The 26,420-nt window shown below is 35.8% G+C and overlaps 1 protein-coding gene across 1 annotated transcript in view; it reads right to left on the reverse strand.

Annotated features, from left to right (window-relative positions):
• Positions 1–5,196: 5,196 nt before the first annotated feature.
• Positions 5,197–26,420, reverse strand: part of LOC121415406 (potassium/sodium hyperpolarization-activated cyclic nucleotide-gated channel 2-like) — a 43,338-nt gene continuing 22,114 nt past the window's right edge. The window contains exons 2-9 of the mRNA XM_041608605.1: positions 15,737–15,932; positions 14,880–15,110; positions 14,132–14,281; positions 13,229–13,447; positions 12,621–12,767; positions 9,642–9,885; positions 8,554–8,818; positions 5,197–7,576 (exon numbers count right to left, since the gene is read on the reverse strand). Coding sequence (XP_041464539.1) covers positions 7,366–7,576; positions 8,554–8,818; positions 9,642–9,885; positions 12,621–12,767; positions 13,229–13,447; positions 14,132–14,281; positions 14,880–15,110; positions 15,737–15,932 — 1,663 coding nt within the window. The 3' untranslated portion in view covers positions 5,197–7,365. The remainder of the gene's footprint in view (positions 7,577–8,553; positions 8,819–9,641; positions 9,886–12,620; positions 12,768–13,228; positions 13,448–14,131; positions 14,282–14,879; positions 15,111–15,736; positions 15,933–26,420) is intronic.

Raw genomic sequence — 26,420 nt, forward strand, 5'->3', positions numbered from 1 at the left:
CTTGCTGATTACAAGAAAAATATATATTGGTTGCGTGTATTGTCAAGAATATATTGTTATATTAACTAATCTTTTTCTTACTGTATCCTCAGTAGGTTATGAATAATGGTTGAAAATTATCTATAAATATATATATCATGTATTATGGTGACCAGCACTTGATTCATGTATAGCTTATGAACTTGTGGAGACATTGCCTATTATTAACTCATTGGTATGTGGAAATTTTATTAGTCTTTGTGGACATCACATAGATTTGTTATAGTTATTTTTTCCAACTTTTATATTAAATAGGAATTTATGCTGACCCATCATTTTGTAACTTTTTTTTTCTATTATAAGATATCTTGTTTGTTTGAGAATATTGTAACTATAAATAGATTTTGTTTTCATACAATCTATTTCTTCAATGGAAATTATCCTGTATTTACCAATTTCATTTTTATTCTAACTTCAGTTCTTCATTTTAAGAATATTAATTAGATTAAAAAAAAAGAAATCCCTCTGTAAGACTACATGGTCCATGATAAAAAATCATTACAACCATATATTACTGTAATTCTCTGTTTATATATGCTCAAGTAAGTATCACACATGCGCACTTTTATAGTCTTGTGTATGAGTGAGATATTGAAAAATGAACAAGGGAGATTATTAATTAGATAGAACACTTAAATATTTGTCTCATAGATGCTGAAAGGCAGCTCGAGCTAAAGCCGGGGTAATAATAATAACAATGCGCCACGGAATAGAATATTTCTAGATAGATGGCACTATAAAAATGCCTATTATTATTTATAAATTGATAAGAGAGAATGATTATGCCTTTACATAATCCTTTGTAGTTGGTTTCAATATTAACATAGATGATGTATAGACACTCTAAATATGTACATGTATGTATTCTAGATTAGTTAGGCATAGGATACACCTGGGCTGGCAGGGTTTCACCAATGCGTTTCAGTTGGGGGTCTATGCAGGATACAGCATAGGAATTGAGAGGAACCACTCACACTTATATTCAGTGAGAGTAACCCCTTGTGTTAGATTCAGTTTAATCAGATGGAAGACACATCTTTCTCTGATTTGAATTGATCATTCAGGAGCCGATTGCAAGAAAGGGTATTTGCAAGAACCGTCTTTCATGTCGCCCATTTATTATGATGCGCCATGTGAAACACATTTTAAATAAATTACCTGCAAACATTTTATTCATCCGTTACAGTAAACAAAATCTTTGTTTTTTTAAATGATGTGATATATCATGAAATCCGTATAAATGCTAGCTAACAAACTATATTTCTTTTATCATACAGAAATATCCCGCATACAGCACATCATAAAAGATGGGCGACACGAAAGACGGTCCTTGGAAAGACCCTTTCGTGCAATCGGCCCCAGAACTCTATGAAGGAGAAAAGGATTAGGAATAAGGTTGAAATGGAATTTGATAGTGTGACTACTGTGTGATATTGCTCCAAGACTAGGAGTTGTGCAGGGTCTGAATTATAGTAGCTGTAGACTACACATACTGTATCTCAAATCTGGCTCTTATTTTTGAGCTGGTATAGGTTCCAGTTGTTAAAACCATAAGGTTTAACACTTGAGCAAGGTTAACACTTTTACATGCATATTTCCGGTCGTTGTTCAGTGTTCATGTCACGTATCAACATCTAGATTTAGCTATACGCAGAGTTTGCCGAGTTTATTTAGAAAGATTATAATTATTGCTGCTCATAGGGTCACATCTGTTGAGACTTTCTATATATATCACAGCAATACTGTGGTGTTATAACCAGTGTACTTAAGTACCATGTCAGACCATTGCAGTCATTTTGCTTTGGTTTTAGATTAACAGTGTTGTCACAACACCTTTGGTTGTTCGACACTTTTGGAGTTATGTTCAAGCTCTAAGGTGTAATTTGAACACTTCAGGGTGTGGTCCTCTGGGGCCACCAATGGGTGCCAGTTTCAACACCTCATTTTGTATATGAATCTGCAACCTCTTAAGGGAAGCAGTTAACATATCACCTCCCAATAAACATAATTCACTTTCTTTCTTTTTTTAAGAATGATGTGAATGAATTTTGAAATAGAATGAAAGTAATTAATTTCCACTTAGAATTACATGAATTCGTTAGTATGTCTTTTGAAAAATATTGAAATATTTCAACTTTTATTATGAAATTTTTGGGTGATGTCTCTCCTATCTTGCTTTGAATGTGTGACTTTAAGGTTATATTAATGTGACTGTACGGTTGTTCAATTAAAGACTTGGGTGTGTAATTATTGAAAACAAACAATATCAAGAAGTCTGCATTGGAAATGTTTTTGTTGTGTGTATTGTGTCATTAATTTTACTCAAAAAAGTAACCCCATCCCGTTCAAAATAGCATAACTTTTAATTAAAAGAGTTTTTGTAAAATTCCCTGGGAGGAGCATTCCATCATTCACTTATTAATTTCTTTGAGAAGATTGCATTAATATATCAAAGGCAAAATGTTACTTTTAAAAGTCAATTTCGTAAAAGTTAAAATCACACTTCTTGTGCCACAAGGAAGTACTAGCATTTAATAGAATAATCAGGAAAAATCAGTGTTTTGTGTTCAGTTTGATACTCTACCATGATATCTCTACAAATGTGAAGGTACATTTTTCTGGAAATTTTCAGATATGTTGTTCGATATTAAAATTTAAGGTATTATGCAATAGGATAAATAACATGTATGAATGATGAAATTTTAAATATAGCTCAATAAATGAAGTGGCATGAGGTCAAACGATAGCTCTTTGCTAAGGGGGGGGGTCAGTTGGCCTTTCCCCAAATATCAATCCCAAATAAAGACATTACACCCCTTTAAAGGTATTGTTTAACTTTGTGAGCAGCCGATTGAAAAAAAATCTCAAACGGAGATGAAACATGTGTACAAGTGCATGTATTAGAACTAATAAACCCTGAAAACAACCATTATTGAGAATGAAAAGTTAAAACTACAAGGCAAACACAGATTTTGTAAATAGGCGTCTTATAGACACCTAAATAGTACACATAAGTGTATGGGATGAAATTAAGATGGTGTTTCCGGTCACTTTATATTTCAATTTTTGAAGCAATAATTATTTTCGAACGCAAGTTTTTCTGGGCTTAATTTTTCTAACATCACAGACACGGGTGACAAGTGTGACCTTCTAGCTCAGATTTTTTAAAAGTCAAACCAATGTTAACCAATCACTTTAATATAAAATATAAATCTGACGTCAAATATCTGATTTCTGAATAGTAAAATGAATCAACTTCACTCTTTAATATTCTTGCAAACTTCAACTACGACTAAATGAAAATTTCGTCATTAACTTTAGAAAAGTAGCCTCGTCATGGCAGAAATAACTTCCTTGAGGGAAAATGGGTTTAACGCCTGCATAAAAACTAACCCCCAAAATTATTAAAGCGAAACTGTCGCATTATTTTCCTCAAATATTTATAATAGTGATTTCTGAAAAGTTTAAAAGGGAAAGCATTCGGTTTTCATCAAACTATATTCTTTGTTAATCTTTTAACAGGGGGAGGTTAGAACGCTGCTCCTATCCCTTCCTCCCCATCCCCCCTCTCCTCCCCTCTCTTGCTTTCTGTCTCCCATTCTCCCTTTTCTATTCTATACTCTGTATCTCTCACATCCCGTAGTTAATCCTCTATATTTTATTTCACCAGTTCGCTCTCCAGCCTTTCCTCCGATGGTCTTCATATTCTCCGTCTCTCAATATCAAGGTTTCGATTTCATTTACCCCCCCCCTCCCCACATTTTTCTTGCCACCTTGCCTCATAATTCTCACTTTTTCTTTCCGCCCTTGATCTTAAATGCAAACCTCACCCTCTGGTGAAAAGTTGGTTCTGATAGAATCAGAAAACATGGGGAAAAATATCAAATAATGTGTTATGAAAATATTTCAAAGAATAACGGAGTTATGAATGTTTTGATTTTGTGACGTCACAGACCAACAGCTCCTTCATATCTCATCCTGTGATATCAATTCCCCAAAATGCCTTTTTCGAAATAAAGTCAATTTATGTGCGCCCTGATATATCAGGCACGTCATTTCATACCCCCTTCTATCAGAAAAGGATAATATTTCTATTCATTATGTTCTATTGAAAAACAAATTATCAAATTCAAATTACAACCCTACGAAGATTGAGAAGGGTCCATGTTAAAAACAACTTATCGTCAGGGTGAACTTCACCTTTAAAGGTCAAGTCCACCCCAGAATATTGTTTATTTATAAATTAATAGAGAAAAATCAGACGAGAATAATGCTGTAAATGTCATCAAAATCGGATGTAAAATAAGAAAGTTATGACATTTTAAAGTTTTGTTATTTTCATGCACAACTCAGCAACAGGCAAATGCGAGAGTCCATGATGTCCCTTAATCACTATTTCTTTTTTTATTGTTTGATATAATATCGTGGTCTAGTGGTTCTGACTCTCGCCTTTCAAACAGAGGGTCGTGGGTTCGAACCCTAGCCATGTCGTGTTTTCCTTCAGCAAGAAATTTATCCACACTGTGCTGCACTCGACCCAGGTGAGGTGAATGGGTATCCGGCAGGATTATTTCCTTGAATGCACTGAGCGCCGGTGATTGTAGCTCGAGCTAAAGCCGGGGTAATAATAGCAGCGCTTTGTATCCTCAGGCAAAAAGCGCTTTATAAATCAAGCTATTATTATCATTATCATGAAAAAAGTACTCGCTTCAAAAACATTATACAATATTTCAATTTTTACATATTTGACGATAAGGACAAGATTGACTGAATTTTAAAACAATTGTAATTCTTCATGTTCATGGAGGAAGAAAACTTGTTTTACCTTCCAATTAGGAGAAAATTAGAATATTTCATATGATGAAATAACAAAAAGAAATAGTGAGTGACGTCATCAGTCTCCTAATTTACATACCGTTCGGGACATGAATAACAGTTTTGTGAAATTAAGCAAAATTTCAAAATATCATTTCTTTCTTATTTTACATCCGATTTTGATGAAATTTTCAATGTTATGCTTGTTAAAATTTTCTCTTTTTGTTCAACGTTTTGTTGGGGTGGACTTAGGTGCCGGTGTAGAGTCGCTTTTACGCTCTCAGAACACTTTAAAAATCCAACTCAAGATTCTTTCGTTTCATACAAAATCATAAATATGTATTTATTGCATTCTTTACAATATAAAATACACGTTGCTATAGATTCAAGAATCTTGTCTATGTCGTATGTTAACACAAGCATCAAAAAGCAGAATTTCTTTGTATAAATTAATAACTTTGCTCGAAAGAGCTGTCCGACTCTTTTGTGTATCAAGTGAAGTGTTTAATTTCAAATACACATTTATTTAGGATTGTTTAGCAATCTGGGTATATAGGCTTCTGTGCATCATACAAATACAATATGTGATCTATGATGGCAAGTTACATATTGTTCACTATTATAGCAACCTATCATGTGACATTTTAGTGCCAAAATTACTGTCTCGTTCCTTTTTTTCACCAAATATTTGTTATAAGCAATTATTATAGGCACTGTTTCACCGATTAGAATTGATTATTGACATGCGCTTATTGAAAAAAAAAGAAGAACCCTGAAGTTACATAATTGATTTCCGAGACTATTAACCCAAAATGGTGTGCCAATTTTGTCCAAAAAATTTCTTCCGAATGCAGTTTTTTACGCAAAATTATACAATAACATTTTATAGAAACACATTTTCATCTTCTTGAAATGTTCACTTTTCAGGTCTGAATATCAATAACTTTCAGTTCTCACTGCGGGCTCACGTTATTTGATAACAGAGAAATGTAAGCCTATCTTCTTTATGAACCTCTACAAAAAGTTCCCGTATCTGATGAAATGTACATTTTTTTTATACGCAACTTTTTTTCACGAGTACTAAAAGTGTTTAGAGTTTCGTTTTCATGTTTGAATACACAGAATCTAAAAAAAAACAAATCGGTTGGTGCTTCGCGCTCACATTTGTTTAGACCTTATGAAATACCGTATCTTGTTTTAAAAACAAAGCTTAAAATGTAACAAACTTCAGTTTTTAGGACCTCCTCCACCAATTTATAGTTCTTCCAGTGGTCGATTGGAAAAAAATGTAGATTATGTGGATGACCAGTTTTCTCCTCCCCTCCACTTCTGTTATAGACAATGCTGGATTTCGAATATCAGGGGAGCATTTCATGAAATGACTTGTCAGACTTTTTATCCGACATGTACGTCCATTTTATCCGACAGTTGCCATAGTAACAGTGCTTCTTAGCCAATCAACATCAATGAAAGTAACTTGTCGGACAATAATGTTGATGAACCACTTCCCTGGGGTTGCATCGGAGCAAATGTAATAGTCGTCCTTTAATACCATACGTCATAATGACATCACCTATATAATGTGGCCAAATTGATATTTGAAATTGCTTTTAAACAACTGTTAGAAATACAGAAATTTCTCATTGTTTTGATAGAAAGAAAGAAAGATAGATAGATAGATAGGTAGATATCTCAAACGATGGATGGGTAATAGAAAGATAGTCGATAACCTAACTTAGAGAGAGGGAGAGAGAGTATAGAGAGTGAAATTTGAAATGTAGAATAGATGGGACAAGATGCGACAAATGAATCTCGACTCAGAATATAGCAATTTTTCTTCTTTTTTAAATAAAGTTTCTCACATTTCATCAATATTGCACACTTATTTTTCCAACAATAATTGTATTGATTTAAAGCTTTGTAGAGAGTGGAAAAGGACAGCTATATATCGTCCTAGATCCAACACCATGTTCTAATCATCAATTCACTATCTTTCGCCATAAAGTTACAAAAATATTTGTTTTCTCTTTTCATTGCATATATCAAATCCTTATCCTCAGCCGTAACATTCAGCAATTGGAAAGACTTGTGCAGCCAATCCCTTCAAAATATGATTCTTAAAAATAAATTTCATCCATTTCTAGGGATTAGATAAAAGGCTCTGCTGACATTTACCAAGAAAATACCTAACTTTCTAAACCAGATAACAATATTTGAATAAGTGTGTTGAATAAAGCATTCGTTTCATTTTGTAAGTATAAAAGCGCCAAAATGAGTATATTTCTCATAATACAAGTTAGGCAAGACGACAATTCTATAGCGGCTACCAACACGTTGTTCTGAGTATTTCCTCCATAAGGAAACCATGAAAGAAATGTCGAATTATGATTTCTCAGTTTACAAATCTGATTAACGATAACAATATTTTCTTCTTCACATATCAAGTAAAAAACACCAAAGGTCTGCTTTGCGTAATTATCAAATCTCCGGAATCGCCGTATTTTGTTAGTTTCAAAGTTCGGTTGTGTGTTGCTGAAATTTCCTCCTTTTTCCGCTGGTCGTCGATCTACTGGACTGGATTTCGTTCTCTACCCGGAGGTCAGAGAGACTCCCGTCCATGATGGCGATGACGTTCTCATGTGACCCATGTTCCACGTCGGCGCGGGTCCTGTTCGGTGTGTCGTCGTCGTCGTCGTTGAAGAATCGGTTCCGTTGCATTTCACTGTGAAGAATCACAAAGCAAGAGGAAGATGTCATGATAAAGACAAAGGAATATTTGCGTAACAATGTGCATTCAAAATCAAAATGGCAATAATCATTTCATAATATATTTAAAAATATCGCTCACTTCAAAAGCATTTCAAAGGCTCAAGTAGACTTTCATTGTCATTGAGGAGGAATGTGCAATGTCAGGCTTTAATATATACGTAACAGAGCGGATAAACCGCCTGAAAATAGATCTCATATCCCTTCTGTGAATGCGGGAATTCTACAGCACCCCATGGTTGCTGATGATTTTCATGACATGATTCCAACGACATTATTCATTCATAGCGTCGGTCCATGCAGTCAATGGTTCTGTGAACACGTGCATGGAATATTGTTCTCCATGATAATTATAGGCCTGTATATTGAGTATGACTTCTTTGGCTCGATATAATATTTCCATTGTAACATATCCATTGTAGGCTACATCCCGTGATAGAGAGTTTTGCACCGCGATGCACGACTGATTCAAGAACACAGTTAATATATTGAAAATGCCCGTCAAATGACAAGGAATGGCTGAGAAGTCTTTGTCGAAAACTGGTGAACAAGAACAGGGGGGCATTTCATGAAAGGACTTGTCGGACGTTTTATCCGACAAGTCCCATTTTATCCGACAGTTTCCATAGGAACAGTGCCTCTCAGCCAATCAAAATCATGGAAAGATGTCAGATCTGACAACTTGTCGGATTAAAATATTGATGAAACGATCGCCAAGAGTTTCCTCCTTAGTACCAGAGCTGACAAAAATATTGCAAATATGTCGTTTGTCTAGAGTCTGGGACGAAACTGCTGTTTTGAGTCACCAATTTTCCAGAATGACTTATTAGTTGTGTTTGTCATGAATGATATTTGACAATGTATTTTCTATGTTCTTGAAACCGTCGCGCGTCGTGGAGCTAAAACTCCCGTCACGTTTCGTAAAGTACTCACGTGACAAATGACGGCGTCTCGGGAGGGAGCGGAAAGAGAGGGGCGGTATCCCGGATGGTGGGGCTCTGTAGGTGCGATTTCAGCATGCTCGATTCCTTGCCGATGCGCGTCAGACGACGAACGGCTATTTCCTCCATCGTCTTCCTCATGGCGGGAAACTCTTCGAGCACGTGGTTGAAATGCTGGACGGAGAGCGAGAAGAGTGAGCAGTAGGTCTCGCACTTCACCGAGGCCACGCGGCGCTCGCGGGTCAGGAGGCAGATTTCTGTCCATGACATGAAAAACATATTTGAGAGAAAATCAGTAATTATAAATAAGTGATCTGAGAGGAGAAGATTACTAAATTTTACTACTTTGATTTAGAAACATCAAGTTTTGGTATGTGTCATTGATAATAAGAAGACAATACACAAGTTATGTCTCGATCGTCATTCTTTGCTTGATGTAAAAAGAAAACAATCTAAATGGACACACAAGCACTGAAAAGTCCCCGGAAGATGCGAGTCACGGTGGACTTTGAAATCTAATATCGAATTTGAAATTATAGAACCCTTCAAAAATGGGACGATGACCTTGATTAAAAATAACTAGTTAATACATTCACTATCATGTGAAAAATCATCATGATAAGACTGAAAAAATAGTCTACATATCAGAAGAGGACATCAAGCCTTTGTTCCTCTGGTTGCAAGCTTTCAATGACTCATGCATTCTGCAATCAGTTAATAAAATCCCTATCAACTTCCACCTTCCTTCCACATTCGCGTACTTTTGAAATCACTACGCATAAGTTTTCTACAATGCACTAATTCTTTCGAAAATGCACGTCAAATCACAATGGACAGCTGAAAGGTTTTTGTCGAAAGTTGATGGACCGGGACAGCAGATCGTCCGAAGATTCAGACCGGACGAAAAATTGAAACTATTTTTTTTTAAGTCCAGAGTTCAGGACGACGCAGCTATTTGATTCCCCGATTTTTGACAAAGGATGTTTTGTCATTGAAGGACTTTAATTCACCAAAAATTGTCTGCGTTATAGAAAGTGTCAGCGTAGTGATTGCGAAGATGCCCTAATACCATATCCTTACCGCCGAAATACGAGCCATCGCTGAGTGACGTCGCAATGACGCCATCGGACATGATGATATCGACGATGCCTTGCTGGATGAAGAACATGCGATCACCGAACGTACCCTCCTGAATGACGGTGTCGCCGGGCTGGAAGACCTCAAATTCTAATAATGTGACCACGCGAGTGACGAAGTTAGCATCGGCACCGACGAAGAATGGGACGGAAGCGACCAGGTCGCGACAATTATAGTTGGCGACATCCTATAGATAGAGAAAAATATACGGGGAATCTAGTAGACCTATTTTTAAAAAAATGTAGAGGTCATCTCTAAATGAAATTTCATTTTTTTATATTGTAAACATAGACATGAAAGCGTATGCGATTTGAACAGATAAAGTCAGAAAAAACACTGAAAATTCAAACATTTGCATCATTATTTCAGCGAAATAAAAATGATATGCATGTCCACAAGAATATGCAATGAGTAAGCTGATGAGTTCATCTGCCGCATATTTATATTTCGAACTTGATATTAGATAACTTATTTGATTTTCATCAGATTTTGGTGAAAATATTTATCTTTTTGCCAATTAATATTATTTTATCTAATTAGTTATTGTCAGCATGGAGTTCCACTTTAATATGAATTTAACATCATGATTTATAATTTGGTGGACATGGACCACCTTTTAATCTTTTATCATAATTATTGTCATGGTTTCACCAGGCCCAAAAGATCAAATGATACTACAGACAATTATCAATTTACACATTTTAGTTTCATATCTAATTCTGATATTTCCTTTGCATGCATTGTATTTTCAATGTATTCCTTGGCCGCGTTCAATGGATTTTATTTGATAAAGATATTGAAAATGGGATTAAGTATACACTGAACTGAACCTACTTTTTGACATACCAGTTATTCCAGGTTACAGAAGATGTAACACTAAGGAACTTCGTTGCTTTTATTAATCAGCCTGGATTTACATTCATAGACTGAAAACTACTTTCATATTCTTTTTGCCACCAACTATTTAGCTTGACTGTGGACTATATAGGCATACATGCATCGTTCCTTTGTGTTAACATGTAATCAATGGTTGACGAGCTACTTAAAAAAAATAATCTGCTTCTAGCATATAGGTATCCTCAATAATGCAACGGACTGTCGTTTCAGCTTTTCATTTCGACAGCCCCTTGCCAACATGGCGTGCTCTAATAAAAAGGAAATACACTATGGTTTACGTATCCGAAACACCTGCGCCATCCCCACGGTCGAGGCAACCAGACGGGTCAACCAACGACTGGGGTTGGAAGGAGAAAGGGGCACAGGGATTCCGTTCGGTTTCGGCATTGCAGTGATTGCTTAGACTTAACGATTATACCAATGATGAAAATGATTATGATGGGGATGATGATTATGTTAATGACGATGGTGACGACGACGACGATGATGATGATGATAGTGGTGGTAGTGATGATGATGGTGGTAGTGGTGGTGGTGGTAGTGATGATGATGATGACGATAGTGGTAGTGGTGGTGATGATGATGATAATGGTGTTGGTAATGATGATGATGATGGTGGTGGTGGTGATAGTGGTGATGATGAAAAAAGAAGAAAAAAGAGAGTCGTGATGATGATGTTGCTAGTGATGGTGATGATGATGATGATCACGATGACAACGACGTTGATGAATAACTTCTAGCTGATGATGACAAAGAGGATGATGATGGTGTTGATGGTGATGTCAGTGATGATAATAGTGTTGGTTGTTGATGATGACGATGATGATGATTAAAAAAGGATTGACGATGATGACAAATGATGATAATTTGTTGCCGCAAAGTCCTAGTCAGAGATTTTTAAACTCTCGTATTTTTATCTAAAGGAAGTCGATATTCAACGGGAGTAATTGAAGTCCATTGGCGGAGAACTATTCCAAATTACTCAATCGCCCCCTCCCCTAACAAACAGCCGGTCTTGCATCACCCCCAAATCATGGATAAATTGTAATATTCATTTCATGAGATAACCTATGGAAGTGAAAGAGTGATTTAATCTTTGTAATAGAGGAGAGATTTCGCGACAGCACCAAGTGTGAGAGCTTCTTATTTTATTCAGAACTTCGCAGATACCATGGTGCGTTCACCTCCCCCAGTGGTTGCTCCGTCACACTGGTGAAATCCACTCCAGACCGATCACGGCTATCATGTTATTTCGAATGACAGCAGCGGTCGGTTTGGAGTCGGTTCTTTCATGGTGTGACATTGCATTAGGTTTTTGACATGCAGATATTACCCCTGAGCTTTTATGCGATGTGATCTTGAACAATTTTTTTTATATATAGGGCCTATATATTTTTAAGGACGTGGTGTTGATAGATGTTGCATCTGCCAAAAGAGGTCACTCTGAATATGAAGTATATCGCGTAGGTTATATTTTTGCGCGAACAGCAGATATTGATCATACAATGTCCTTATTACTTATAAGTCTTGATTTTAGTTATTTTATTCAAATGAAAGTGCATTGTTATGAATGCAATATAGTTAAAAGCAAAACAGTTACTATGAAAATGAGCCCCCACCTCTTTATTGTGTCACCCTTTTATTGATTGCCTACTGTCATTTATATAAATTTATATATTTCTAATGCAAAACTATTGAAGCATGTGCGTTGATTAGTTTTCATGTCCATATTGTGAAACATTTACATTTCTATATTAGAGCTCATGTTATACAATGCGTAATTTATCATATTTCTGCGTTGGAATAGTAAAAATAATTATAATAGAACATGATGACAGAAAACAATAAACACTTGATCAAGATTTCTCAGTATTCATTCTCAATGCTAAGTTGTGATCAAAGAAGATGTCGTTTAGTCAAGCAAGATTAATTATGGATTTCTCCTTTTCGAGAAATGCGTTCAAGCACAATTTCAGGCATTGGTATTGGTGTGTGCACGATGTGCGATGATCTAGAATACCTTACCTGTCGTATACTCTCTGAAACTTCTCGAAAGATGTGTTTCTCATCGAACATCTTCCCTCTGTATCTGTACTCGTAATAATCAAGAATCTTGTTTCTTAAGTGGGACGGTAGCTTGCGATATTGCATGTATTCTTCAACTTGTTTTAACTATAGGGAAGACAAAAAAAAACATTGAAAACAAATAATAAGTGCCCACATTGATGATCAACATGTAATTAATCAACTATCATACACATTTTCTGTAAATAATTTCTTGTTCTATTATATCCAAAAGTTATCACGTCATGCCAATATCATGAGGGGAAATTATATTCATGATGATCATGATCATGATCATGATCATCATCCTCACCATCTTCATCACCATCTTCAACATCAACATCATTATCATCATCATCATCATCATCATCAGTACCAACACCACCATCACTTTCATAAATATGGCCATTTTCAACATCATCACCATCACCATCACCATCACCACCATCATCATAACCATCAACACCACAACCACCACCACCACCACCACCATCATCACCACCACCATCATCATCATCATCATCATCCTGGCTTTCTCCTCCTCCTCATCATCATCCCGATCTTCTCACCTTTTCCCGGTACTGTCTACTTGATGAGTCCATGGATTGGATGAGGTTGGTAGCGTGGCCGATGAAGAGGGCGAAGCAGGTGGCACCGGAAACCATACTGACGATGGTCAACCACACATCTGTGATGCTCTGGGGCGGGAACTTACCATACCCAATACACAGCATATGCGACAGCGCCTTGAAGAGAGCCCACGTATACTGCTCCCACCAATGTGCGTGCTAAAATGGGGTAGATCCGAGAAGTTTTCATTATTATTATATTTATTTACAAGAGGAGATCATAACGTTTGTAATAGGCAGTATATTCGTACCAAGTTGGTGAATTTCTCTTAACCTCTTCCCAAATCAATACCTGAATACGATTTAAGGCTAAATGTGATATTTGATTCAATGCAACAGACTCTTCGAGAGAATTATAAGCAGTTCATGTACTACCAATGGCTACATAAATTTAGATAAAAAATTTGTCAAATTGACTTGAGTTTCTTTCGTATACGATTCTTCTTTCGACGTTCTACATCTAGTTATTACCACTTACTAAACCTGTATGGTACATAAGAAAAATGGAAAATACTATTGAGGTGTATTACAACAGTAAGGGTGTACTAGGTGATATTTCCACACAACGAAACTTGTAGCCATTATGATCAATAATAACTAGGTTATTTGACCGTTGACATTATAGGAAAATCGGGACTCAATATCTTGCTGGATGCATTCAGAATACTTGGAGAACATACACAAATTAAACATGGAATGTACGAACACGACTTGTTAAATCTAGAAAACAATATTACTGTTTTCATTTTTTCTTAACATGTAAAATATTTTCAAGCGGAATATCACGTTCATTGATACATAATTATAAAGAAGAAATAGTGCGATTGTTGCTGTTGTTTTTACCTCGAGCCCGTTGATGGCGACCCATGATTGGTCAGGATAGTCTTGTAGCATGGGCACAAGATACTGAAGGCACCCATTCCAATGGCCAATCAGGAGCATCATGCAAACTAGATTGCAGATTCGGATCACCGCATTGGCTACGTTAAAGGCCTGTGGGTGGAGTCAAGAAAAATGAATATTCATGGTGGCTATGCAACAAACTTTTGTCCACTCAGGAGCAGCTCTATGAAGGGAAATAAATATAGTTTCAAAATGCGGCGCGGCAAGGAACTGGTTAGATTTTAGGGTAAATCTGAGTCATAATGAAAGTGATGACCAATCAAACACAATCAAAACCACTTCAAATAAATTTGGTTTCAAAAGAAAATGAAGAAAAAGAATGTTCCAATCATTTAACGCCTTTTAACTCAACTGCCGAACAAAGGTTTTGTTTTGTTTTTAACTCCAAATTAAATGAAGAAAGATTCTCCATAATTTATTGCTTTCCCCTTTGCTCTCTACTCCCTTGCATCTTAATTAGTAATAAATGACAGTGCACGTCTGGTCAGACACATTTCACGCTTCTGCTAAATTTGCCACCTTTACCGTATTGACATGAAAATCGACTCTTAAAATTGGGATCATAATCCCAGTGAGATTAATTATAAACCCTTTGAGATTAATTATAATTTCTATGAGAATAATCTGGCCTGTCATGTAAAAGGGTACCACAATGGTCCCGCGACCACTGTAACCTTTGACCTCTCACCTGTTCCCACTGGCTGACGAACCGCATGAGTCTGGAGAGGCGCAGGAGTCGGAGAAGGCTGAGGAGCTTGGCAAAGCGCAGTATCTTGAGGGCCCTGGACACCTCGAGGAAATGGCGATTCTGACCGCCGGCCAGGAGGAAGATGTAATCCATAGGAATGGAAGACACGAGATCAATGATGAACCATGAACGGAGATAGTGATAGGCTATTTGACGGGGGTTTAGGATCACCTGAAAATAAAGAAAACATACAAATAATACTTATTTGCCCATGCAGGGTACGTATCCATTTCAGCTCTTATGAACCGTTCTCCTATATAGCAGGCCAAATATTAGTACTACCCTTCTTACTTGTCAGGCCGGGGATCAATCCCACGAGCTCGCACTCATGAGGCAGGCCACCATGTCCACACACAGAAATTATCCACTGACTTATTACCTTGTCACTTAAACTTGTATGAAGATAATGATAGTAACTTGCCGGGGAGTATATTCATAAATATCGCCGAAGAGTGCACTCTATACCCTAAATCAAAAAGTTACTATCATTTCGTTCATTATATTCAACAGACTGAAACAGTGAAACTTCACACAAGAAAAAGCATGCATGCATGCATAATGAATAATGATTATAATTATAATAAAACATAATGAAATGACATAAATTGAATAACCTCGTCCGATAGCTGATACCTGAATATAACATATCGGGATCAAATTGTTATTATTTCGACAGTACTTCAATTTTCATCAAACCACTTACTAGAAATGAAAATAAACAAAATCAGACCGAACAAAATATGCATTATGTTCGAACCCAGGTTCGAAATTCAGACAGTCTCGGACTGTTTCGGTACCTGTTCGGCCGACTTCGGATTCATGATGCCGGTCCGGAAGTTACAGATGAGATCGAGGATGAAGAATGTATCTGAGAAGCAGTTAAAGATGAGCCAACCCGTACTCATATCTTTGTTGTGGAAGAAAGTTATAACGACCGGTAGGAGGATGACATTAGCCATGATCAGACACAGCATTAGAAGATCCCAATAAAATCTGTAAAAAATGGGAGGAAAAGAGAAGATTACAGCCATAATCATGTTAGTTATTATCTCTTTAAAGAAATGAAAACATTACTAACATGCATGAAGCACTGCTATGTTCAATTGCATGGCGGATTCAAATTTTCAGGAAAGGTATCAGTAGAGAAAGAGATATTTCAAACTCTCTAAACTTCACAAAAATACAGTCATAATTTCTTTGGCTTAGTTTTGTTTAATTTTTTTTTCCAAGAAGAAAAGCAAAAGATTGCTGACAGAAGGTACTATGTTCAAATCCCAAAATCAAATTTTTACAAAAGGTTGGTAATAAAGAGGGTGTTTACCCATGAAAGTCAATTTGTCAGGTTGAGGGGGTATATTGACTAATGGGAAGGAAAAAATACTTCTCTATAAAAACGCTTGATGTAACGTAAGAATGCTATTATGATTATGAAGGTGATGGCGATGCTGATGCCGATAATGGTAATGGCGATGATGATGATGATTGAGATCGTAATAATAATAATACTAATGATAGTAATATCAAACAATCGTTATAACAATAATCAAGAAATATCGAAATCCTTTATTCTCCTATCAATTACCTATACAGTCAAGTCATTCTTCTTCACAACATTTTACCTTTGACCGTGTAAAAAAAAGAGTTAAACTTCCCCGAACATGCTGAACATTACCCCAGCCGATAAATAAAAAAAAGAATGATAGTTCACAACATACTTACTCAATAAAAGGCATATTTTGTTATTAGCACTATCAGGGGCAGTGTATTCAATAAAACAAAGCACAGACAGAATAGTGTTCATTTCAATATCTCTAAGTTAGAAGATTAAGAGCAAGGCAACACAAGAAACCAATTTATTTATAGACGTGCTGGAAAACGCTTTTTATTATCTTTGCCGTCAGTCGGTCAAATTAAAGTGAAATCTAAAAGATCTTCGGAAATGGTCTTAAAGTCTTAGCTTCCATATTCATAAATTGGGTCAAATGGGTATGTGTACTTTGTTACATATCTTCCAAGTATTACTACGGAGAATCAATAAATTGAAACTGTTTTATTGGGGATTGTGGTTCATTGGTGACAAAAGTGATAGGTATATGATTCACAGTCTTTTAGGGGTAGTTTATCAATGACGAAGCGAACGGATGAAGGGAAGGGGCACGCACTGCCGCAGACTGGCTTACAGATGGGGGCTACTTAATATTCCACGACAAAAAAAGGAAAGGGGTAACATATTTCATTTTCTAAATATTAATATGTCAAAATCAACACAAAATTAGATTTTCATTCTAAAAGATCAACTTTATCGCTTAGTGTGTTCTTGCACATAAAAATAATGTAGTCATTACCATAAATTATTACACAACTGTAGCGACATACATGTATCAATGGCTAAATAACGGGGTTCGTATCCCAGACGCTTCTTGCATATATATCTATATACACAACAAAAAAAGTAAGTCACCCCCTAAACAAACATCAATAATTTCCGAACCAAGGCGAGTTTTTGATATATTTTTACATGAGCGTGTAGGTAATTTTATAAGCTACCCTCTGAGTAAATGCTTCAGTGAGCACCGTCAGAAGGCAAAAATGTCACTTTTCAAAAGTCACAAGCAAAATATCATGACTTTGATTCCATTTTATTGGAACTAATTCCACAATCTCATCATGTAAAATAGTCAGAAGGCTTGTAAAAGGTATTTTCTAAAAGACGATACAACTTTTTTAAGCTAAATTTCACGGTTTAATAAACTCAAGTCCAAATTTGCTATAATTGGATTTTTACACATATATATCAATATATTTTGGTAAGAGTATCTTCAACAATATTCATCGTTTCACGGTTCAATGAACATTTATTGGAAACAAAAAATGCGATTTTTAGATATCGTAGGCAAGTATTGCTTCATTTTGGTAACTGAAAAGGATCTTTTCTTAACTTTTTCGTTATGTTCATGACCAATTTACATGCTTCAATGATTCAAAGGTGTCAAATTAAACATTTACGCTTGAATGAACATGTGGAATGTGATTAGCTCTTTTTTACGTTATTGGAAAAAATGCAATTTGTAACTATGGATATCTGTCACAAAACTCCTTGCACAGTTCATTTGATTTGATTTTTATGAAAATCCCGATGTTTAATGCATCAGTGAGCACACAATATTCGAAAATTATGCAAATGAGAAGAAAGATCAAGGCCTTGGCCCCACTCTGTACCGTATATATATTGAATTGTTATTTTGGTGTGCGCACCTTTTGGGTTGTGTTACTCTGAAGCCATGTGCGAAGTTTCATGAAATAACTGTTGGCAGAAGTAACAAAAACCGTCCATTAAATAAACCCTCATTTCATATTTGCTAAAATTTTGACTTCCTCTCTCATAGACTTGTGTACATTATGGGTGCATATGTTTAAGCATACGTAACCCCTTATTCAATATGGTGGAACTTTTTTTCAAGGCTGTCTTTAGCAATGTCTGTTCATCAACCTATGGGCAGAATTCTGTGCAAAAATGAAATCGATTTGTTTATTTATGGATGAGTGAGCACGCATCAAAGTGGAAAAATTTGTATTTTCAATGTCACAGACTCATTTTAAAGGGTAATAAAGTGAATATTGGGGGCAAATTTGGTTTCAAATGTGTCTTTAATTGCTGTTGTTTTTATCATCCATCATTTCTATCACCAAAAACTTTCCGAACTTTAACCATTTTCATGGTTGAGCGACCACATTCGAAAACTTAGGAATGAATACTCTTTAAACTGCATGAATGTATTCTTTTCCTAACAATTTCTCAGGATCAGTTGAATGTATGGACAGTTCAGTGGTGGATCCAGAATTTCAAATGGGGGAGGGGCCTATAATCGGGGGAGCCATCAACATTTTCAAATTTTAAGTTGTAGAAGATACTACCAAAAAACCCTATGATGATACGTCAAAATACAGGGGCCGCAGAGCAGTTTTCAAAGAGGGGGGGGGGGGGGGCTGACCATGCTAAAAATCACAATCTTATTACATTTTTGTACTTGCTTATGGAAAAAAGTGGGGGGCTGAAGCCCCCCCCCCACGCTTCCGCGACCCCTGCAATGCACCGTGCTCACTCAACCATGAACATACGATATCAATATTTGGTCTGAAATGGTTAAATGATGGATAGTAAAACAGCATAACACCATAAAATTCACCTAAAAACAATTTTTGCCCAACTTTGTATTTTCACAATCTGAAAAACGACTCCTGTGACTTTCAAAAATGGTCATTTTTAATTCAATCTTTAATTACTCATGCATGACTCAACCGATCAATCTCATTTTTCCCCAGGAGTTGCTTAATGAGTGTTGAAAACCACCCATGAAATATCATATCTCAAAATAATTCGGTTCAAAAGTTACAGTAATTTGATTTAGGGGGGACTTAATTTTTTTGTTTTATATACATACATATATATATATATATGTACATATATATTTGGGGGTGCAAAAAGCAATTTTGTTGTTTTAAGTGGAGTTTCACATCTGAGTTGTTAGGACGCGATTTACATGTTCGCCACTAGCCAAGAGTTACAACTAGTTTTTAGATCGAACACAACAAGGGCTAACATACTAGCAGACCCCTTTAAGTCAGGCACAGACAATGATCTAGACGACAGCATCATTACATCACGTCTACAGCTTCTAAACCCAATGCGTGCATTCTGAAATAGATTCGTAATATCTCGTTTGCGAAGCCATTGAAGCGAATGCTTTCCATCTCTTTCCTATTCGCCACCCATCTCATCATTACAAGGGCAGATCGTGATAAGAGTTATATAGAAGAGGCGGGATTGTACCGTAGATATAGAATAGGCCCCCTATGTCATTCAATTATTTACCTATATCATAATACTTTGGAATGTGAACGCGATGAAAAAAATTTCCATCCACCTCTTCTACAAATATCCCCGGGGGGGCCACTTACATTGACGAGTGGATACCATGCGCGACCAAAAAAACACGTAAAAAGGATGTCTTTTTCACGATAGGGCACGTTACGTACGTAACGTGATAAGGGTGTCAAAAACACAAAAATAATGAAAAAAGGGTATCTATTTCGCTAGGAAAATTACGTGTTTAGGGTCAAATCTGCCTGGATGATAAAACAAAATTAAAATGTTTTATAAAGGATGTCCTTTTTGCCCCGACACTTCGTGTTTAGAGTCCGATTTGCGCGAGGTGTAGAAGGTGGGGTCGTTCTAAACCAAATAAGGTAAAGCCGACAACCGAAGGACCCGTAACAATAAAACATTCCTGTACTTGTTTAGGGGTTCATTTCAGGGAATATTTGCCAAGAGTATCGTTTTGTTTCTAATACTTGTTAAGGGTAGGGTTTCACACGCCAATACTTGTTAAGGGGTGCATTTTCAGAATATAGAAATTACGTGTTTAGGGTGCTTTTCGAGACCCCATGGTCGCGCATGGTATCCACTCGTGAATGGAAGTGGCCCCCCGGGCAAATATCTTATCCCGATTTACCCAACCGCCCATTGTGCATTATGAAGTGTACTGATTAATAAGATATCAAAAGTTGTCTGATCGAGGAGGCCGGTGTTTTTTTTTTAATAAATCTATTCGTCATAATAATACTCAAATCTACTTTTGCTGTTACGATATGTTAATCTAGTTGTATCTAAATAATCGTTTCGATTTGAAAATCCAAATTTTATTGCTCGAATTAAATAGACATGAAAAGAAAATACTCCGAAAATTTGCTTTGATCGTGGGCCCTGCAGCCGCTGTGCAGCGCCAGATCAACGAGGCTCTATCCCAAACAGCGTAGCAGCAACTCCCATCATTTAACGTCTTTTGGTCTGACGCGGCTGGGGTTTGAACCCCGACCTCCCGGTTGTGAGACGGACGCCCTACCAACTCAGCCAACACATCGGTTGACGATTTGAGGATTCATGCAAAAAACATATCATAAACGATCGTACAAAGAGCTCGAATATGTGCTTTTTACTTGAGTGATAACTTATATTTTGCTCGGATATAGGCCTACATCTTTCTACATCAAACGCCACAAACTTTTAATTCTCATGATTTTATAGATGGCATAATAATAAAAAGAGCTTTCATCCACGATGGGTCCTTGGTATTTAGAAAATAATGGCATTACAAACCAAGATGAAGTATTACTTCTAACTCGGTAACTTTGGCGGCATCCACTAACTGGTATGACGTCTTCAGTCGGCTTATAATGGTCAATATTACAGTCGGTCTGACAACGCAGTCACATCAACGCGACTCACTACAGATCGATCAAAGCTAGTATGTTATATTCCAATGCCATATCATCGATCGTTGGTGACTCAGTTAGGTTGGTGTGACTGTTGCTTCAGAGTTAGAAGGAAGAAATCCCGGAGTCTATCCTCTCTGCAGGAATATATACAACGTGTCCAGCAATCACTCTTATAGATTAATCAAAGTACTCTGCCCATCACTATAATGCAGCTAAGAAACAAATCCCATCGATTTTTTGCTATTAACCGGGATTGTTGTCAGCTGCGCTCTGTATACAAATGCATTGGTGCCCAGTCACACCCACTATAGATCGATCCCAGTCCGATCAAAGGTTTTACGTTAATTCCAATAACGTAGCATCGGTCGGTTTGGCGGTTGGTTTCGCTCTTGTGACTGTAGAATCAGGAGGCGTCTATGGCTTAAAGGGTCGCCTTGACTTTACATGCATCTTTTTAAAGGACAAGTCCACCCTAGAAAAAGGTCTATTTGAATAAAAAAGAGAAAAAATTGAACAAACATAACACTGAAAATTTCATCAAAATTGGATGTAAAATAAGAAAGTTATGACATTTAAAGTTTTGCTTAATTTCACAAACTAGTTATATGCACACCCAGGTCGATATGCAAATGAGTAGACTAATGACGTCATCCACTCACTATTTTGTATTTTATTATATAAAATATTCTAATTTTCTCCTCATTACCAAGTGAAGCAACGATTAATTTCTCTCTGAACATGTGGAATTAGCATTGTATAGTGCTACATGGTTCAGTCAAGTTGGTCCTTACTGTCAAATCTGTAAAAAATAAAATAATGTATTTTCAAACAATAAAAAACAAAAGAAATAGTGAGTTGGGGACATCATCGACTGTCTCATCTTGCATGTCACTGAGTTGTGCATATCACTGTTTTGGACAAATAAGCGAAACTTTAAAATGTCATAACTTTCTTATTTTACATCTGATTTTGATGAAAATTTCAGCATTATGCTCGTTTGATTTGTCTCTATTTTATTCAAATTAACATTTTTCTGAGGTGGAATGGACCTTTAAGAATGATGTATCCGTCTTATCTCCGCACATTTCCCTATATTGTTTACTATATTATTGAAATTTAGGGGATATAATATTTGTTACTTCTAGTTAGAGATTTGAATGATTGGCTAGACGTCAAATCTACACAGTGGGAAGAAGGAAAATGTTCCTCTACAAACCGTACAGACAGACAGTAACGGATGCAAAGATTGCCATCCACAAACTTTCATGAAAGTTCTAATGTAAGATATAGGACAATTTTAATTCTACTCATATTTTTCGCTGAATCATATTAAGAGACTGTGATACTATAAACCAGTACTACAATGACGGTAACTTGTAAACATATTACCAGAGCTCTGTCGTACAATGAGCTGCGATAATTTCAAACCAAGCGCGCAGTGATATTGATTTAAAATTCCTGTTTTTTTTATATGATTTTAGATCGTTTGTGATTAGAATCTGATTTTTTTAATCAATGTCAACTATTTATAAGATGGGACCATATTCGATGCATAGGGACATGACTGTACCATGGACCCTACTTGCACAAAAAAGTTTTAGAGAAACAAAAACCGGCATCAATAATTCTAATTTATGTCACATCAAATTATTAAATATTAAGGTTTGGCTCTAAACTATGCCAATCTTTATATTGTATTTCACGAATTATACGTTGAATCTGTAGGACCCAGGTATTAAAGATAAGAAAATAAAAATCAATATCAGATACACTTCCTTTTTATTTCATGTATTTTGAAATTGAATTTATTTATAAATCCTTCCTTTTGCAATTCATCATATTATTTCATCATTCTTCTTCTAAACTAGGTTATACAGGCTATACACACCATCACACAACCGATAGCTTAAGTTGTATTACGATCGTGAAATGAGAATTAGCCGAATAAAGCAGCTCACTGCCCGTAATGGACCCCTTTAAGGAAATGATGGGGGTCGAAGATCAAGGCTCTTATATTGACGATATCGATTACAGAAGAAAAAGAGGAGGTACTTGGGGGAGATATCTAGAAAGCTCCCCTATGAATAGGAACGAGCTGTTAACAAGGGGTAGCCGGCAGGGGCGGATATAGGGTAGCTTGATACGAGGGGGGGGGGTTGACCTAAAAGTTTATTTAATACAAAAAAATGTGCATTGTTAATCACGCATGAAAGTCGGTTGTTTTCTATGCTATTTATTCATTTATTTATTTTCTATTTTGTTCAATTTCCGTTTTAAGTACTTTTGAAAAATCATTTTTCATTTTTTTTGTACAGGCTGATGAACCCTCCCACATTTTCCATTTGATCTCTATTGCATTCTTTCAGAAAATGATAAAATTCAAGCTTAACATTTTTCTTAAAACGAGATAAACAATTATTCATTAATATTCTTCCTTCTTAATTTACTGATTTTTCTTTCAACACAATACAGAGTATTCCAGATAAACACTAACACAACCACAGTGCATGTATGCGCTCTGCATAAGTTTCACTTTACTATAACTAAGTACATGTACATTACTTGTCCCGGGAAAAGCGTGAAACCCCACCCAAATCTTCTCAAGATTCAATGACCATGTCGACGCTGCCCCAATGGAATTACCACATCAAGTACACAGCGAGCGCAAACAACGTAATTTATTCTGTCCACTTACGGCACTCGGTCAAGAGGAGTGCAGTTTTCAAGGTGTCTTTGAGTGAAGAAAGGACGGTAAAAAGCCTTGAATGGAATCATATCCCCCTCTCCCATACCCTTGATACAATGTCAGCGACAGGGGAACACAAAAAAAATGAACCTCATCAGAAAAAAAATTATCAAGTGTTTTCAGAAGAAATGGTGATGTTGTTGTTGATGATGATGATGATGATGGTGTTGATGAAGATGATGATTGATGGTGGTAATTGTGATGCTAATTATAGTGATGATGATGCTGATGATGATGATAATGATTGATGACGATTCTCAAGCACATTTTAATAAAAGAGTTATACAAATTAAAGTGTGCTAAAATTTGTATAACAGATAAAGATTTTTGTGGATTATTTTCCATGTGATCTTTGTTAAATATGAAACTATTCCTATAAATAACTTTAATACTATAGAGTTAGATGAAAGGCGAGAAAATAGATGATTAGTCATTACTTAGTGCGAGTTAAAGAACGTAAGAAGAAGATATACACCCGTTTTAAATGTAAAAAAAAATCAATGATGTTAATAGAAAGAAAAAAGTAGCAATTTATAAATCACGCAAATAATTGGTTGCAAAAAAGATCGGTGTTAGCTATAACACCAAGTTTAATTCAATTACACAACTCAGTTATAGCACCACATCATCGATATATGCTGAAACTATACACAGTGCTGATGCGGGGGGTGTAACCTATCTCTTTTCGGTGTTAATTTGATATTGCAGCTGGTATATACTTTAACACTGTTCTGTATTGACAACAATTACACTAATTGGTGTAGAGTTCAAATATCTGGTGTAACTTGCAATTTCAACGTTGTTATTCAAGGGCCCCGCATCGAAGTGTAACAATGGTGTAAATCTAAAATCGTAAAACTTTCCATTCGTCAAGTATATACCTTCTGTTTTCCTTCTTAACTGTTAAAGTTTTTAAGAAACAATCATCAGGAACGAATTACCCTCACGCCTCAAAAAGTATTATGCTTTAAAGTAACACAAACAGTGTTAAAGTAACACCAAACCCGAATAATAGCAACTTGGTGCTGCATATGTAACACCAGAGTTTAACACGGACATGCATGATCTTCGGTAGATATGAACGTATTCTAAAGTTGAACTTTTATATTTTCCGCAAAATGATGACAGGAAAATGGATATGAACCATTGTAAGTGCATCATCACAAAACAAACAAACGTTTCCATTGAGATATTAAACAATGCCTAATCAGAATAAACATCAAAATAATGCAATATTTACTATGGTATGTCATTTTCAAGTATGAACGATGACTCATCAAATCGAACCTGACCATTACATTCCATTTGATTTATTAATTGAACTAAAAATTACGACAGAAATTTCATTATTTTTTTAATATTCACTGCAAGCACCTTTATTGTTTAGTGCCTTCTTTTAAATTTGATTCTTTCTTAATTTCCTTTTTAGTAAATTATGAATTGTTTGATCAATGCATTACATTAATTTTTCTTTTGTAATATTATACAGCTCCTATTTTGCAAGGTGGGATGTGAGGGATTTTTCTGAAGATAGTGAGCATGAATCCAACCAATTACCCTGGATTTGTAGTGAGGAGCTGTGAAGTAATGAAACGCATTTCTCTTGCTCTATTTGGTGGGGTAAATCTCGTTAATGTGAGACAATAAACAAAGTGAATCAAGCATAGAGAGCACGCAATCAGAATTGGGAGCGTTCACACCGTCTCTAAAGCTATTTCACTTTCGATATTTTTAAACGAAATCACGATTATAACAAACCTCATAAGTTTTTAAAACAAATTTTGTATAAGTGTATGGTTATGGCTTATCTACCGTAAAAACCCGTCTATAATAGTAAATAAGAAAAAAATACATAAAACAAAACAAATAAAATAAAGCAAAGAACATTGTAATTCCAATTTTTGACATATCCTCGACTAGTCCAATACTGTTAAAAAGTGTTAGGAGTGACCCAAATTCCACTTGCTTTCTTTTTACTTTTTTTACTACTTTTGTATGTCAAATCAACAAAATATTTTTTCTTTGATCATAATGCGTTTTTAACGATGCCTAAATAAATCAATCTCACATCTTGAATCTTGAAAGAAAAAAATCTTCAGAGTTAGGTAAAACCTCTTTTCCCTCAGGTCTGCATTACAAAGAAAGTAAGAAATAAAGTTGCATGATAACGAATTTTATTATTTTTTTTATTTGTAATAGATACAGTATGAGCATTACAATAACATTCAACTGAACATTTAACAACAAACTTTTTTCTTAATGTAAAATATCACATATAGAAAAAGTTTGCCTACAATACGTCAAAATTAATCTTCAGGATATTTAGGAATAAAGAAGTATAAAAAATTGATTACTATTTTATTTGGTCGCTTGTCGGTTACAAAAAGAAACTTCTGCAGGAGGAAAAAGTATTGGTATTTGCACTCCCGTGAAGACAATATTATGGGTTGAAATAATGC

The sequence above is a fragment of the Lytechinus variegatus genome, chromosome 5 (assembly GCF_018143015.1).
Source record: "Lytechinus variegatus isolate NC3 chromosome 5, Lvar_3.0, whole genome shotgun sequence".
NCBI classification, from domain to species: domain Eukaryota; kingdom Metazoa; phylum Echinodermata; class Echinoidea; order Temnopleuroida; family Toxopneustidae; genus Lytechinus; species Lytechinus variegatus.